This window comes from Sesamum indicum, linkage group LG10 (assembly GCF_026168435.1).
Source record: "Sesamum indicum cultivar Baizhima isolate 11 linkage group LG10, ASM2616843v1, whole genome shotgun sequence".
NCBI lineage: Eukaryota > Viridiplantae > Streptophyta > Magnoliopsida > Lamiales > Pedaliaceae > Sesamum > Sesamum indicum.
The window spans coordinates 3743413-3761656 of NC_142666.1; the positions used below are offsets into that span (position 1 = coordinate 3743413).

The 18244-nt window shown below is 31.1% G+C and overlaps 1 protein-coding gene across 4 annotated transcripts; it reads left to right on the plus strand.

Annotated features, from left to right (window-relative positions):
- The first annotated feature begins 957 nt into the window (after positions 1-957).
- On the plus strand, positions 958-9577 carry LOC105172434 (solute carrier family 40 member 3, chloroplastic). 4 transcript variants are annotated; one of them, XM_020697441.2, is made up of 15 exons: positions 958-1594; positions 2851-3058; positions 3170-3233; positions 3798-3922; positions 4004-4093; positions 4172-4348; positions 4437-4511; positions 4658-4759; positions 4830-4947; positions 5030-5176; positions 5528-5634; positions 5707-5820; positions 7423-7717; positions 8534-8611; positions 9228-9577. In XM_020697441.2, the coding sequence occupies exons 1-14, from the start codon at positions 1446-1448 to the stop codon at positions 8551-8553; spliced, it is 1791 nt and encodes a 596-aa protein (XP_020553100.1). In that variant the 5' UTR covers positions 958-1445; the 3' UTR covers positions 8554-8611; positions 9228-9577. The 4 variants fall into 4 exon arrangements, with proteins under 4 accessions (XP_020553100.1, XP_020553101.1, XP_011092158.1 ...); XM_020697442.2 differs by having other exon boundaries at positions 9373-9577; XM_011093856.3 differs by lacking the exon at positions 8534-8611.
- Positions 9578-18244: the final 8667 nt, after the last annotated feature.

The following is an 18244-nucleotide window of genomic DNA, read 5'->3' on the forward strand; positions in this document are numbered from 1 at the left end:
AAATAAAATATATTTTCATTAATATAATTAAAATTAATTAAAAAAATTAAAAAAAAAAAGAAAAACTGCAATTTCGCCCCTTTTTCGCCGAAAACTTATTTTTAAGTGTCCGACGCCGTCCGAATGAATTTAAGACCAATGGTACCATTCGAATCATCTCTTCAAAATGAACATTTCCATACCTTCAATTTGAGTTTTCGTCAATCAGAGACAGTGGGCTCAAGTCACGACCGCTGAACATGTTTGCCGTCGATTCGTCTCCGTCTGGTCGAATCTCGGTCTCAGACCACCACCATTGGACTCGTCTCTTCAAAATGAATCTAACTACCGGTCTCACTCAATTTGGTAAAAAATTTATAAAAATATGAGAATTTTAACAAAATTTGGGCCGCCGCCGACGAAATCATGGGGGGGGGGGGGGCAACGGGGGTAGGGGGGTGGGATAGTTAACTTTTTTTTTTAATATATAATAACAATAACAATAATAATAATAATAATAATAATAATATATTTTTAAAATTTTAAATTATTTATATATAATATAAGTTAAATAATTTGTTGAATCTAAATCTTTTATTTTTTTAAAATCTAACGGTTGATATTAATTGATTAGATCTAACGATCAATATTTGATCAAAAAAGATCCAAGGGTCATTAAAATAAGAAATAATATATATTAAGTAAGGGTATAACGGTTATTTTTTAAAAAAATTAACACCCTTAGTTGTATTTAAAGAGAGGGGTAATTGACTTGAGTTTTACAAAATACATGAGAGCTTTTAGTCTATTCTCATAATAGGAGTATTTTTTTTTACTGACTTTTTAAAACACAAGATATTTTTATACATTTTATCCTTTTCTAAATCACATAAAATTTATGTATAATTACACCAAAATCGATGGGGGAAAGTGTAATTATACCTTTTAAAATTGAGCACGGAACAACTTGGTTCATTTTCCACTGTGTACGAAGGGAAAAAGCGCACGCAACGCAATTGTACTCCGGGAACGATCTGCACCGCACACGTAACAGTGATTTGTGGCCGTACACGATTCAGATGTGATTTTCCCTCTCGCAGTGTCCGCTCTCCGCTCTACTGCTGGGATAAACCCCCAAACAAAAATCTTTTGCATTTGGAAAGAACTGGCCATCAATATATATTCTCATTCCCAACAACCATTGCTGCATTTTCTAAGTATCAATTCCAGTAGCTTGCGATTTTCTGCTGTTGATTGTGCACCGGAAGTAATCGAAAGTGGCTGGAAGTGCGATATTTCGGGTGGCGTTGTAATATTTCTTGAACTTGATCGATCAGCTGCATGAGTAGTAATCGAGGAGGAGGAGGAGTGTTAGTAGTAGGATTAGGGATTGAAGGGAAGTTGAATTTGGAGTTGGGGAAAAGTGGGAGTTGGAGTTGGAGTTGGGGAGAGGAGGAGGGAGAGCGATGGCCAGTAGTGTGGTTGTCGTTGCTCATGGTCAGCCTTCGGCTGGTTTGTTTAGGTTTGGCCGGCTTCAGTCTCATGCTGCGTCGTCGTCGTCTTGTCTTAGACTACGCCCTCGACGATGGTTGAGTCCCCATTTTGCCTCTCCTAGGTACCTCCGCTTCGCTACTTCTCTTTCCCCTCAGTTTATTTCCAATTTGGAATTGTGTGTGATGAAATGTTGTGAATGTTAGTTGAAGTTCGCGGTAGTGAGGCTCGTTTTATCTCGTGAATTTAGGTGATAGAGTGAGTGCGTCTTGTAGTTTTCAGGTTGAAATTATACTTTTTATCCGTGGAATTGAGAATGCATTCGCTGAAGTGAAAGGTGCATCTAAACTTTTGGACATTATATGTTTTAAATTCGAGTTGGGTTGTAAATTGGTTCCTTTTTAGGCAGTGCTATAGAGTCAATTATGCCAGTGGTCATGTTAAAATGTATTTGCAGCAATATTCCTAGTTAAGCCTGAAAATCTAGAATGCTGTTTAAGACTTTAAGTAATATCTCATTCTTGTGAGCAAGTTTGGGATGGATTCCAAGACTGATTCCCCAAAAAGTAACAAATAAAATTAAGATTTTATTTTACCTGAAGTAGGGAGAGTAGGAACATAGAGGCAACGGAGAAGAAACTGTAAATTGGATTATCAGAAACTTCACATTGGTATTCAGACCTTTTGTTTTAAAAAGCATTTGATCTGCAAAACAATCTTAGATTTGTCAGCGGCCTTTATATCTTTTGAAGCATAACGAATCTTTGAAATGTTTCTAGCGTTTCAGCAATGCTTAATGTTCTGAATTTTGCTGTTTGGTTGCATATTAGGTGGTTAATATATGTAACTGATTTTTCTTCTGAAGTTTCTTTTATTTATCCCTTTCACTTGCAGAATGCCTATTTCTTCTTTGAACTTATTAATATGATCAGACTCCTGTAACTAGTCTCAGTCAAATTTATCTTACTTTCAAAAGGTTGGTTTTTCATTTCTTCGCTTAACTGCTTCTTGTTCTGAATCATGGAGGAATCAGATAGACATTCTTCAATATTTATGATAATATTATATTATTATTGGCAAAGGAGACTTGTGGCATATTAGACATGAACCTTTAAAGTCGTACTTCATTGTTAAATTTTTATGATAAAAGTATTGGGCAAAGAGACCTGTGATCACCTAGATGAACTTTTGAAGTCCTTCACTGAGAATTAGCAGCCCCAACCCCAACTTTCCGCCAATGTGGCCTGGGGGTTCTGTGACTTCTGAAAGTATGGGTTGCTTTCTCAGAGATAACGTTCTGTAGTTTTCCTGTTATTGGGTAAATCCAAGATGTTAAGTTTGAAGAGTACTATTGGATAATCTATTTCTATTAATTTGCAGGCTTGCAGCTTTTAGGTTAAGGTGTTCATTGACTAACACAGATACCTACAATTCTGTTGCAACTGATGACGTGCATGAGGATACCACACCTCTTGATTCAAATTGTTCAGTTCCAGTTGTTCATCTCAAGTCTGATTCCCTGGAGACAGAAGGACTTAATTTACTTGTTTGCAACACTTATGCAGACACTGTCTTGACAACACTGCCTGTAAATTTTGTTTGGTCTTAGATGTCCCTAGTTGAGCATCTTTGCATTTTGAAAGTTATGGATTTCGTATATCTTGATTTTTGGTGATTTTTCTCCCTTGGGATCATATAGGTGTTATCGGAGGAGGAGCAGAATGCACTTGCTGCCACTCCTGCTCATCCAGCTGGACTTTATGGTTAGTCTCCTAAAGAAAATCAAAGCGATTGGTTTTATACGAGTGGAATTTTTATAAAGTTTAATTCTTTTAGAAGTGAATATAATTTCCATTATAATTGAAATGTGAAATTTCTATCTTTTCTGGGCTTCTGGAAACCTGAGTATACCAGAAATTGGCCCTTCATGTTGTATATCGTTAAGGGATTTTAGGTTGAACATAATTTAAGATGTAGAGGCACTGCAGAACTTCTCGAGTGGCTTGGCTCCTAAGGCTTCCATTGGTTTTACCTGATTTAAATGATGTTTTTCAGAACTTGGCCCTCTTTAGTTTAATCTAAATACGAGTGATTTTTTTCATTATTTATTATTCTTGTTACAATAGAACTAGCACTTCAGCAAAGAATTTCAAGGAGCAAAAGTGAAACTATTTCTCATTGAATGCTGCATATATTGTTATAATTCTTGAAAATTTTTAGCTGGTTCCTAACTTGCTTCCTTCTGATAACCCCTGTCATGTCTAGTTATATTATTTGATTTATTTTGTGTTTAGTCAGTTCCTAACAAAAGTTATATGCATATCTAGCTTTATATGCTAGCTGTTTGGCTGGGAATTTGGTTGAACAGCTATGGAATTTCGCTTGGCCTGCTGCCATTGCATTGAATCACCCAAGTCTTCTCCCTGTGGCTGTGATAGGTTTTTTTGCCAAGGTATCTGTCCACTTACATCACAAGTCTGTCAAAAATAATATGAAAGTGGAAATGACTATTGAAAATTCTGCATGCTAACAGCTTGCAGTAATTGTTGGAGGCCCTTTGGTAGGGAAACTAATGGACCATTTTCCAAGAGTACCTGCATATAACTGTTTGACTCTTGTCCAGGTATTTTCACTGGATTACAATAAATTTGATGTGAAACCTTTGGTACAGGAGTTATATTCTCATACTTCTCTATTCCAGGTAGCTGCTCAGTTGTTATCTGTTGGAATGATAATTCATGCCCATACCATCCACCCTACTTCTGTGTCTTGTGTACTTGTCCAACCTTGGTTTCTTGTACTTGTAATAGCTCTGGCTGTTGAAAGGCTCTCTGGACTTGCTCTGGGAGTTGCAATGGAGCGTGATTGGGTTGTTTTGGTAGTGTTCTAGTCATTTTCTGTTTTTCTTTTTATGCATCATAACTTGAAGGCGCTTCTAATTTTATACTGCTTATTTCTTATTTTAGTTGGCAGGAACAAATAGACCAGTTGCGCTTGCTCAAGCAAATGCAATACTTAGTCGAATTGATCTTCTCTCTGAGGTGATTGTCTTGCTTAATCTCTTACAGCCTATTTTTTCTATCTCAATTTAAGTGAGTTTAAAACGATTCTATGCAGCTAAGATAATCATGATTTCTGTTTTCTGTTAAATGTTGGCACTTGTAACTTTCATGTCTTGTACCTGCAGATTGTTGGAGCATCGTTATTTGGCATTTTCTTATCTAGATATGAACCAGCGACGTGCTTAAAGCTGGCTGCTAGCTTGATGATATGTTCACTGCCTGTTGTGGTATAGTTTTGTTGTTCTCGCTGTGATTGATTGGGAGATAATTATCTGATGTTCTTACTCTCTGACCTAGGTTGTTCTCACATCTTTAACCAACTGGCTTTCTGCTGGAGTCCTGGACCATGCCAAATGTCCACAAACTGGCTGCGGATGTTCCTCTGCAGGATTGATCTCAGATAGTGAAAATATTTGTAAATTTAACTGCTCCTTGTTATTTTTGGTTGAGAATTTTTTTCTTATTGTGTACACTGATTCCACCTTTCTTGTGCATAGTGGGTTCAAGTGTAGAAGCTATCAAGCATGGATGGTTTGAATACATTCAGCAACCAGTTCTACCGGCGAGCCTTGCTTATGTGTTACTCTACTTCAATGTTGTTCTCGCTCCTGGTGGTTTGATGACTGCTTTCTTGACTCAGCATGGTATGGCTGCTTCAATATTGTCTGCACTCTTTGGTTTATGCAACTGGATTGATGGCTGGCCTTTTGCCAGTATATGGATTTCAAAAACTTTTTAATCCATGCCATGTTGGTCATGGAAAGAGGTTGGGATGCTCCTAGGGTTGTTATAGATCACTTGAGTGATTCAGTGGACTTTGACTCAAATAGGATACTGAAATAGGTCAACTTACATGCACGTGCTCTGATATCTGTTTTTGTACTGATTTCTTTCCTCCCTGTGAAATATGAAATTACGGTTCTCTAGATACTTAGACTTTGGCTTTCTGGTAAAAAGTTGAAGTCTTGATATTGATAACTTTGAGATTGTTACAGGTCTAAATCCTTCAATTATTGGAGGCTTCAGTGGATTATGTGCTTTTATGGGCGTTGCTGCAACATTTGTTTCCGCAAAAATGGTTGAGCGGCTAGGCATACTAAAGGTTTTCCTCTCTACAAGTATTTTCTCTTATTGTTATCAAGTGTTTGTCCTAATCCTAAATTTATTGCTCTAGGCTGGAGCAGCTGGCCTGATCTTTCAGGCTGCACTTCTAACCATTGCAGTTGCTGTGTATTGGTTTGGTTTTCTTTCTCAGAAGATTCCACTTGTATTCTTCTTGTGCTTAATTGTGAGTTCCTTCTATTTTTCATCTGTAATTTGATATACATGAACTTTGTGAAGCTGAATGATTGAGTGATTACTAACACAAGCACTGAATTACAAGCATAAACAACTGTTTGCTAACCTTTTAGTTGTGTAGCAATATGTAAAGCATCATATTGTAGGACGTATATGTGTTGTGTGGGTATTGTGTAGTCTGACAACACAAGGATGCATATACTTGCGGTGTGCCTCTAAGATAACTATAACTCCAAATGTTATATACTTGTTTTACACAATGTAGGTTATTTGCTTATCATAGTTTTGTATATTTACATATCATAGTTTTAGGTATTAAATTTATGATGCTTTATGTTTTGGTTTCTCATTATATTTATCTTTTAACTTGCTTTGAGCTAGGCTTCCCTCATTTATGATCTATTCGCTTACACTATTTTGTGTCTATACAAGTTTGCTTCTATACTTGAAGAATATTCTCCTATCAATAAAATCTGAGATTCAGTATTGAATGAATATAATTATGATTGTCTCCTTTCATTTTCACTATTACTTTTCATGTCCATGACTCTGTCCGAGTATAGACAGAACTTCTTGTTCCGTGTCATGAAAATAACTTGGATACAACGGAAAGGGGCTTGGTAATGTTGGTAATCGCTGCCAGTTGGGGTGTGGATATGAACAGCTCTTTGTCCTCTATGGCTAAGAATTTCTGCACTTGTGCAAAGTGCAGTCATTTTGCATTACCTGTACAAAAGGTCCCTTAATAGGCCTAATATCATCATCAATTGAAATTAGAAGAAATGCAGCTATGAATAATATCTATTGGAGATTTAATATTCACATACATAATTACATAGATATATTGTGTACCAATTCTAACAACCCCGTAATAGTCTTCCTTTCTTACTAATCCTTTTATCTGTGCCAGTCAAGTGTAAAGTATAAATAATTAGATATGGGAATAACAGGACAAATTAATTACCCAAATAATAAAGGTGCTAAAATAAATCCACCAGACTATAAGAGACAAATAATTGGTTAAGAAAACTAATAATCCGTTGCCAACTATGTGGATAGAATGCATGAAGAATGTATAACCTTTTCTGTATTAAAGAATTTCTTGGCAAAGAGTATTATAACAATAATCATGTGGTGACCTCATATATATGGACCTTTACCTGCGTGTTTCTTATGTATTTTGCAGTTATTTATCATTTGAAAGATCAACTAGGGTTTCAAATAGTCATAAAAATCTTGTATGCAATAAAAATGTCAATAGCCATTGTGAGGTGTAGGGTCTTTTGTATCAGCATAAAGTATGATGAACATTTTCTCACTGGACCAATTCCCTTCTTGAGATCTTTACCTCATAGTTTGTTCCTTTAAACTCTGTGTAGATATGAGAAATTTACAGAATAAACTACCATGTGAAGCATACGTGCAGTTCTTTTTGTATGTCTCCATATGTAACTGGTCTCAGTAGATGTTCTATATGTAATTATCTATTGTGTGTGTGGATAAGTTTATATTATGTTGTTTGTGCATCCTAAAGTTGCTATTGCAACTATGCTATAAATTTTTCTGCGTTTGATGTATTTCCTCCTGACAGGTTTTGTCTAGATTGGGTCACATGTCATATGATGTTGTAGGGGCACAGATTTTACAAACTGGGATCCCTGCATCTAAAGCTAATCTTATTGGGACAACAGAGGTCTCATTTGCCAGTTTGGCAGAGTCAGTAATGCTAGGGGTTGCAATAATTGCAAATGATGTATCGCATTTTGGTTTTCTGGCAATGCTGTCGCTTCTGTCGGTAGTCGGGGCAGCTTGTTTATACTGTAGTTGGTTGAAGAACCCAACTGATATTCAGAGAAGTCTCTTTTCTTTTGAGCCACATTTTCCATGTAAGTAGAGAATTTTTATGTTCTTGTATTTGGACGTTGATGATTGGTCAATTTGACTTGCCTGCCAAGTGTTATATTGGATGATTGCGGTAAAAAAAAGGATATGAGAAACAAATCGAAGAAAAACTGGTTTTAGATGCTCCAGATATCCATTTATCCCTCCAAAGGATATAGTTGTAACCTACTAGAGATGGCCCGCTTATCTTCTTGAGATATACATTTAAATAGAAGTTTTAGTGTTGTAAAATTAATCTTGAAGACAGAAAGAATAAGGCCTATTGGTTTGAAATTCAGAAACCTGAATCTGAAAAAGACTCAGCTAAGGAAATGAATTTGGGTAAATATATTCATTTGTGTTAGTGTTTTGACTTCATCTTGTTTGTTCAACTTGGAATTGAGGTTTTACAGTGAACAATGTGGATGCACATATGGTGGACATGGTTTCAAGTTAATTCTTTATAAATTTCTCTATGTTTTTTGGATTTATGATACCAGTTTAAGATTGCATTATTTGAAAACACAAATGATTAGTTCTCAGGAAATGAATTTGTTAATTGGAAAAAGAAAATGGGCTAGTCCATTCTGAGTTTCTTAGCATTCCCTTTACATTTTCAATAGTGATATTGAGATCTATGACAAATTAAATAGAACTGTTTTGCAAAGTAAAGGAGTGTCCGTAGGTATTGGTCGTATAAATTTCCCAAGTCTTAAAAATTTATGTTCTTAAGAACTGAATTACTATTGTATTTTTGGGGTAAATTGATTTGCATGTCTGCGTGAAGTGTGCTAATTCATTGTTGTACTCCTGTACTATAGCTGCAAAAGGGCTAATGTAGGAAATTGACTGAAACAAGAATTCATACTTCGGGGGCTTTGACCTCAAAGAAGCCCAAGGTATACGGCTCCTGCCACTTGGTTGCATGCTCTTGTCAATATTTTTAGCAACAGTAGATAGAGTTGAAGATCATTCTGTACATATATAAGTAGTCAGACGGCAACTTTGAAGCATGTAACACTTGTAGCCGCTTTTTCTGCGAGTTACTTCAAAATAGTCTTTCCATACTCAGGCAGGCATGATGTGTATTCGATCAAATGCTTTCTAAAGAATTGACCGTACAATGCATTTTTCTTGGCCAATCTGACTGATTCTCAAGTGAAGTTACATATTCTTTTGCAGTGTCATAATCTAGCTTATTGTATTTGATGGAGACCATTACAAGTGAATGAATGCATTTCCCTGGTAACTTTTGTTGGGCCTAACCCAGAAATAGTTTGAGTTGCACTTATGTGAAGGTAGGCCATAGTATGTTGCTAAGTGACAAATATGGCATATATACATTTCACCGTGAGATGAGTCTTCAAGTTCATTTGTATCACTAGCATCTCTGACATACATTTCTGTGGTTACGGTTTGGATTGTGTGTTTGCTCGACTTAGCATCTGAAGAACTATCTTTCAATTCTTAAATCTCCCTTGGTCATGGTTTTGTATTATGATTGTTAAATACCAGTATTGAAGGTAGATACACCAAACGGTTGATTCTGAAAGACTGCAGCCTCATTAGAGATGCCAAACTGGCAGAGTGCTCTTGAATTAATCCTCAGTCAATCAACTCGGGAATAGTACTGATGGAGCACGCTAACGATATTTTTCAGATGCAGCATTAAAGATCACTACCATCTGATGCAGTGGCTGTGGACCACTTCTTTGCTGTCAAACAATAGTTGTAGTAATCTTTTTCCCCTTCTCCTTCTGTACATGATATAACCTTTGCTGCTACTGCTGCTGCTTTCATAATGTTTACCTGTAGGATTTGAAAGGTGCATGCTTCATTAAATTTCCATGAGTAACTTCTTTGCATGGGGTCCTCTTGTGCTCGGTGGTTAACATCTTTATTAGGATTAGTCGATTTACTCCACATGCAGGTGGCGCGAAACTTTATCTTTCAGAAAGTTTCCATGTGATTAGTCTGGACGAACGTACGTTGGGACGAGGTAGTAATTTGTTCTACACCTTTGTGCTTAATATTTTCTGAAGTTTGAATTCTCTCTTTCAAATTGATACTTTTGTTATATTCTAGGCAGTATATATGCGCTATTTGTTTGAAGTTTATGTAATTTGTTCATTTAAAATACACATATGTGAGCTGGATATTGTTTGGGAAGGATCTTGTTTGTTTCAAGGGCAATTACAATGACTTTTCTGGGAAATTAGTGTAATTACAGATTATACTTTTACCAAGGTTTACTTTCCAAGTTTCCACTGTTAAAAAAGCAAACCATGTTTATATAGAGACTAAATTACTCTTAAAGTATAAAAAGGGGTTAAGTACGATGAGAGAGATTTGATATAATTATGAATAGCTTTTTGTTGTTGAAAATTTTTTAATATCCCTTACGTTTGATAAAAAACTATGTAATCATTGAGATGTATGGAATTATCAATTTTGTCTTTGTAGTATTTTTTTCAAAAAAATAAAAAAATTATAAAAAATAGATGAGGTGGATGGAAAATTTTGAAAAGTTTTTTACCAAATATTATATTTTTAAAAATAAATAAGTAAATTATAATTCATAAAGGTATTTTAGTCAATTTATCAAAAAATGGATGGAGAAAAATAGATGAGAATTTGATAGAGGTTAACTAATTCGGTTAGTTATTAAGCAGTTATTAAAATTGAGGTGTATTGGTAATTTTTTAAACAATAAAATAATATTTATAATTATATTAAATTTGAGGAGAGTTCCTTGTGATTAATCCTAAAAGATAATGAAAATAATCAATTGCAAAGATTTCTTGTGTAAGTTAGTGTAATTACTAGGTATACAACTCTCTCTTATCCTTATGATGTTACAATGACCTTTCATTCAAATTCATAATAATCTAAATGATGTAACATATTTACCTATTTCTAAAATTTTATGGAGAACTGTAAAAGTTATGTGTGACGTAACGTTATTGTTTTTTACTTAAAACAAAAATATGGATATAAGAAAATGAGAAAATAAAGCAGTATAAGACTAAAGGCTTTTGAGAAATTATTAAAGTAAATTCAAAAGATAAAATTCCAGGTTTAGGGAAATTCGTGATTGTTGATCTATATGCGTAAAATCCTGATAGAACTGATTTCTCAATCTCCTTCTAAACCAACTCTATACTATAATTATTCTAATGCACGCACGTATTACTGACACATGTGTTATATAAGTTTTGAACTCAACTTTGAAATGTTGAATCCTTAAAGAACAGGGATAGTTATATTCACACCTCTTGACCTGTGGTGTATTTACACAAATTATTTTTGTTTCACTCTCTAAAAACATCAACCCCGTCATTACGCAAACTGTTCTTACTCTTTAGTGAATTCTCCAACTCTCCCTTGGGAAAGTGGAACCTACGATGTGTCTTTGAGAAGAATAAGAGTGTGAATGTTGGAAGGTGCGATGGTTATATTTAGAGGTTTGCACCCAACTCAACTGGACGTACCCGTCACGGTGTTGGGAGTGTCCAAAGATTCCATGACTTTTTCACACTACCCAAAATGCTTATTAGAGTTGGGAATTTCATAACACATGAAAATGAATGAATCGCACTCCCATTCATACTAAAAGTGTTTTCCCAACAACAAACAAACATTATTATATCGCATTTGACCCCTCAACACATCAATCTCTCAACATCTCTCTCTCTCTCTTTTTTCACTTGATGGGACTGATGTCTTTCAATTCCATGACCCCCATGGTAATTTATATTAATATTCTGAACTTTTTTAACAAAAACATATATTTAAAAAAAAATTACATATAATTAATTCAAAAAAATAATTACGAGTTTGTTTGGCATAGAGATTGTGAAAACTCAACCAACAACATTGCCCATTCAGTTGTCAATGATCAAATTCTCAAACTTCTTAAGATAAACTACATTTTGTGGTTAGATCTATTTATGTTGATTGGTATGTATTAGGTCTCAAGAAAAATAATCAAATCATTTTATATTCGATCCAAATTAATCGATAAAAAATCATTTGAAGTTTGAATTCGATTTATTAAATTTAACAATTCAACTTGAAAAAATGTTCGACAAATTTTTGAGTTCGGCTCATTAGTAAAAGAAATAATAGTACATTTAAAAATATTAATTAAAACTTATTTACGAAATTATTAATTAAATTAAATTCAATCACAATATTAAAATTTAATAATAATTCAAGTAAACTTGAATAATAATGTATTCCTCGAATTATTTACTGATAATATCAAATTTCAATGTACCAAGTACTTTGAAACTACTACTCTTGTGTGTAATAACTTCTCTTCCGTTTCTTGCTTTTAGTATTAAATATAAATAAACACTATATATATATATATATATTTAAATTTCAAAATAAAAAGGACCCCCAAACTATATATATCGGCCGTTGCAAAAAATATGCTCGGACGACAAGAGAGTACACTTTAAACTTAGTACAACGTGCGATGCAATCGATACTTTATTGCGTGATGTACTATTATTCATCTTAATTTTGTATAAATTTCACAATTTTATTTTAAAAAAGAAAAGCACATTATTAGGGAGAAAAAAGACTTAGAACTATGGGACACGTGTCTCGTTACATAAAATATTATCTGCATTAAATTTATATAATTTTTTACGATTTTATATATATAAAAAAAGGACTTCAGACCCAGTTATAATCGATATGAATTACATGTCAACATCAAAACTCAATCTATTATTGAAAGTGGTCCGTTCTTACAAATCAAACCAACATATGTACTGATTTTTCTTAAAAAGAATGACTAATTACTTAAAGAACTGAAAGGAGAGAAAAAAGAATAATAAATAAAACGTCTATCAATTTTCACATCGGTGACGAAAGAAAGACAGATTTTTTTTTTTTTTATTATTATTATTTCTGTTTTTCAAGAAAGACAGATTAAATCAGTCAGTCACGTGAAGCAATGCACTAAGCCAACATATCTCACTATATATATCTATTCTATTTAATAACTGTAGGTCAAAGTAATTATTTTTTTAGGAATAATTATATTGATTTTTTTTTTAAATTTAGTATAATTACGTGTAGATTTTTTTTTATTTTAAAAATTATATTTAATACTTATAGTATTTATTTTTATTTAATAAATAGATTATTCGTTAGTCATCGAATTAGATGGTTTTAACGAATAAAAATAAAAATTCATACTTACCCCTAATTGATTTATTATATTACAAGTCAAATATATTTTTTTCTGAACAAATTATCCCTATTCATATTTACACGATAATGCATGTGATGAAGTATATATTTACCCTTATAAGGATATTTTGATCAGAAATTTTTTCTTGACCTACAATCCATGAATGAGTCAATCTGGGGTAAGTACGAATTTTCATTTAACTTTGTTGTTAATATCAATATATTCAGTGAATTTTGACTAACGGGTGGATTTATTAGTTGTAGAAAAATAAATATCTAGGATACTAGATAGAGTTATTCAAATTACATGAGATCTACGTATAAATATACCAAAATGTGCATAGATTAATATATTTTTGAGTATGTTTATTTTTATATAAAATGACTATATATATATATTTTTTATTAATAATATTCTATTCTTGGATTATTTAAAAAAGAAACAGTCCGGTCAGTTATTTATGTTATTCTTGTTTTCTTTTATATTAGTAAGTGTGGCATATTTTATGTATATACATAAAGTTTATAAAATATTTAGAATATTTTTTTTAATTATAGTATTTACTTTTTATATAGTTAAAAATTACTTAAAATGCATATAAGATAAAAATAAATAATTTAATGCCCGTCTAAGAACGAATACGTTTAATTAGATTTTGTTAGATTTTCATTCAATTTTTGTGGTGAATTGACCAAAATACCCTTTTATATTATGAATTATAATTATATATATTTATAATTTTCTAAATTTTAATGGACTAATACGCCGTATGAATTACTAATTATTTTCCCACTCTTGTAATTTTTTATATTTTCTCAAATGATCTTTTGTTGAATCAGAAAGAGTAAAGTAGTAATTCTCACTTCACTCTGTACGGCGTACATAATTATTTTACATTTAAAATGAGTATTTGTAATTTTTTCAAACTGTGATAATGTATTTATAATTATGTCAAATTTCAAGAATAACAACTACAATTTACTTTATCTTTTAGGTAAACTTGTCCTTTATCTCTACTTACAACAACGAAATATGGAAATTAGAAAAAGAATTTGCATTTTTCTTTATATCGATAAATTCAAGTACTTAGTAAATTAGAACTAGATTAGTGTTGTTTTATTTTATTTTATTTCTAAAGTTAAGTTAAATATTTTTATTTATATAGTAGATTCCTAAATTTCGAATAAAGTGAAATTGACTTCACTTACTTCGAAAATGCTTTTGCAACGGACAAAATTTTAGGGCACGATACCCCCCAAAAAATGGGTCACTTGGCCCTAAACTAGGAGCATGCTATGTGCATACCAAAATAGGCACTTTTCTATGTTAAAAAAAAAAAAAAAAAAAAGGTGATTTTGACTTTAATTACCACTCCAGGTCAAAGCATCGGGTTTAGAATTTTTTCTTTTTGTTAAATATATATATATATATATATATATATTGAATTTCAATTTTGATCACCATCATAAATCGACAATGCCCTCAATCATATGTCGCTTAGAAGAGCACGTTCAGATTACTCACTAACTCATCTTTATATCGATTAGTCGAAGAATCAAATCTATAATTATTTAATTAGAAGTGACGCGTCCTGATTAATGAAAGCCAATAAGTGTTGGGGCTTTGGGTCTAAATTCACCTATTTGAGGTTTAATGTAAAACTATATTTTTTAAATAAAAGATAAGTTTTGTATATATTTTATTTAAATTAATAGAATTAATTACACTTAGACTTGTTTTACAGTTCTTCGAAAATTACGAAATTATACTTTTACCCCTTTTGGGAATTTTTTATTCATAACTGTATCCCTTCGTTAGGGGGTTGGACGAAAATGCTGGCCTCAGCGTTAAAATACATAAATTTATGATTTTACTCTTTATTCAACATTCTGTATAAATCATTGACAATGGATCGTTCATCAATGCTACACATTTATCCAATAGTAATAATTCAAAAATAATATTTTATTATAATTATATCCTTTTAATTTTGGGTAAATTACAACTACATTTCTTGAAGTTTGGGATAATTATAAATAACTCCTTATTGTTTGAAAAATTATAAATATCTTTCTCAAATAAAAAAATAATTATGTAGTCCATAGATAAAAATTACTATTTCACCCTTGTTTTTATTTTTTTATAAATAAAATATTTAAACAAATTAAAGGTGGGTGAAATAAATAATCCATTAAAAATATTAGTTCATTAAAATATTTTATAAAATTTTAAAAAGTATATAAAATTATAATTCATAATTTAAAAGGGTATTTTGGAGATTTCACCACTAAAGTTGAATGAAAACCTAGCGGAAGAGCTCGTTGTAATGTTAAAATCAGGAGGTATTTTTAATTTTTTAAAATAATGAGAATGTATTTATAATTATGTCAAATCTCAGGAGATGTGGCTGCAATTTACCATTTTACTTTATATATTACATTTACCCTATTACAATTTAAAAAAAATTACTAGGGTATCTTTATCAATAAATAATAAAGAATATTGAATGAGTAAAATTGAAATTTATGCAAATTTTTGTTAATATAAACATTTTCTGTGTAAACCCAAACTAACGATGTATAGTTGTAAATAAAGAACTATTGGAGGGGTACAAGTGTAATTTTAATTCTTTTTGAATGAAAGTATAATTTTGCATTTTTAAATGGGAGCTAAGTGTAACTAACCCAAATTAATATTAAGGGATTACATTTACACCCCCTAACCTATAGTCTATTTACACAAACTATCCATATATTTCGCGTAATTACAGAGACCACTTCTGTCCACCAAAAGGTAAGGGTAATTTTTTTTAATGATATTAACGTTTTTTGAGGTGTATGTGTAATTTTTTAAAATTAGGGATAATTTATATAAATAAACCATAGGTCAGGACGCATAGATATAATTATCCCTACTATTAATACCATTAATCCTAGTGCTGGATTTTTCACAATCAAAGCCAATTATCACTTAAAGAATGCATTTTTTTAATGGTTTAAAATAAGGGGTTATAATAATTTAAATGAATTTTCTTCATATATATATAAATAAAATCAAATGCTATTAATTAGTAATTGCTAATATTTTCAATATAAATAAATATTATAACGCATTCTACAGTAAAACCTCTATAAATTAATAACCTTGGGACCATGAAATTTTATTAATTTATCGATAAATTAATATTTTATTAATTAAAAGAGAGACTTTTTTAAATTCAGCAAATTTAGTACATATGTATTGAAAATAAATGAATTCATATATGTTTCATTGATTATATTCATGCATCAATTAATTTTTTATAACTAATTAAATATATTAATGTATAATATCAATTCATTATTTACAATTAACTATTATATTCATAGACACATGTATCAATTCATTGGAATAACTTAAATATACATGTTTACATTAATTCGTTGCACTTAAATAACTATTATACCCAATTAAATATATTCATGCATGATGAATGAAACATATACTACATAAATCACAATATGATAATAAAATAATTCATAACACCCAACCATGTCTTCTCATCTAAAAGGCATCGCAAAATCATCCATGAATGATCAAATGCGTAAAGCATTACAGACTTCACATTTTAGTAAATTACCATAATATTTATAATTGTAATATTTATGAATTATTAATTTAGAGTTTTAATGGGACCTAATATTTATAAAGGAATTTTCCAAAAAATTATTATTTTATTATCTTATCGAATTTGATAATTTTTTACAAAGGCCCAAGTCGGCACCGGAAGATTTTATTATTTTAAAGAGTTTATTAATTTATAAAGTATTAATTTATAGAGATTTTACTGTAATTTGTAGGGAAGAGATTTGAAAAGAACCCATTTTAGGGGGAAAAAAAAGAAAAAATAAATAAATTGGAGAGAATTTGAGGGAAACTGTGCCCACTCCAATTCCCAAAACTAAAATAAGAACTTGAACCCAACACAGAGCCCCACGCTTCTTACAAACACCTTGAGAAGACGCATTTCCACTTGCACCCCACCCCACCTTCAAAATTGCCTGCCTTTCTCTTCCATCAATCCCGAGAATTTATACATACAATGTACGTACATTTATGCTATAATATATAAAAATAATTATATTTACATCTTTGAATTTATAATCTATTTATATAAACTATTTATATATATATTTTTTAATTACACATATCACTCTTAATAAAAAAAAAATAGAAGTAATTTCTGTAATGTTGTTGGCCTTATTAAGGAATGTATTTGTAATTTTTTGAAAAATATGAGTGATTTGTGTAAATTGATGTTGACATTTTTGATAGGTGTGTTTGTAATTTTTCAAAAAGCAAGTGTGTGATTTATTATAAATAGGTCATAGATCAGAGGCGTAGATGTAATTATTTTTTATAAATAAACACATATTTCAAGTGTTTTTTAAATCTTATTTTCTTTTTTAATTTAAATTATGTATTTTGATTAGATAGAAAATGTAATAATTTATTTGTTTTATATATTGAGTTAATTACACTCAGACTCCATCTGAAAATGGTAAATCGTACATTATTTCAAAACGTTTGGAAACCACACTTACATTTCATTCAAAAATTCTCGTTTTACATCTTACCCACTCCCGTTAAGTTTTGGGTGAAAAATGCTGACGTAAACAAAAAAGAAAATTACATAATTTTTTATTTTACTATCATTTAACATTTTTACATACATTTTGTACTTATAAAAGAATAATATAATATATATATAGTGAGTATGGGTAACATCATTATATTTTTTTTCTTCATACCTATAAAATTATTACATAAAAATAATAAATGACAAAATTAAAATTTTATGTAATTATTTTTACTAATATCAGCAATTTTTTGTTCAAATCCTAACAAAAGAAGGTCGTGTGTAAACATGAATTTTCGGAGGGAATGTAAATGTAGTTTCAGAATTTTTTAAAAAAATATATAATTTTATATTTTCAGGTTTAAGTATAATTAATTCAATATATATATTTTTTTACCAAAACACAAATTTATATTTATATAATTAAAAAATAGAAAATATGTTTTTAAGAAAAAAATAATGAAAAATTGTGAGAAAAGAAGTGATTGAGACGTAAAAGAGAGAGAGAGAGAGGAAAGGAGTTGCCACCATTTCCCACAACCCAATGCTCTCTCTCTCTCTCTCTTACTCCATCATTTTCAGTTAGACAACTGACCAAAACTCCAGAAACAAATAAACAACATTAAACATTATATGGGAAACAACGAATAAAGGACATCCCAATTATTTTTTACTTTTCTTCTACCACTAAATTACATAAACATA

What these genes read in the sequence shown, in the direction of transcription:
- LOC105172434 (XM_011093856.3), top strand. Translation starts at nt 1,446, where the DNA reads ATGGCCAGTAGTGTGGTTGTCGTTGCTCATGGTCAGCCTTCGGCTGGT. An exon ending in AGCGTGATTGGGTTGTTTTG is followed by an intron (nt 4,349 to 4,436) that starts GTAGTGTTCTAG and finishes TTCTTATTTTAG; the next exon opens with TTGGCAGGAACAAATAGACC. An exon ending in CTCAGATAGTGAAAATATTT is followed by an intron (nt 4,948 to 5,029) that starts GTAAATTTAACT and finishes TCTTGTGCATAG; the next exon opens with TGGGTTCAAGTGTAGAAGCT.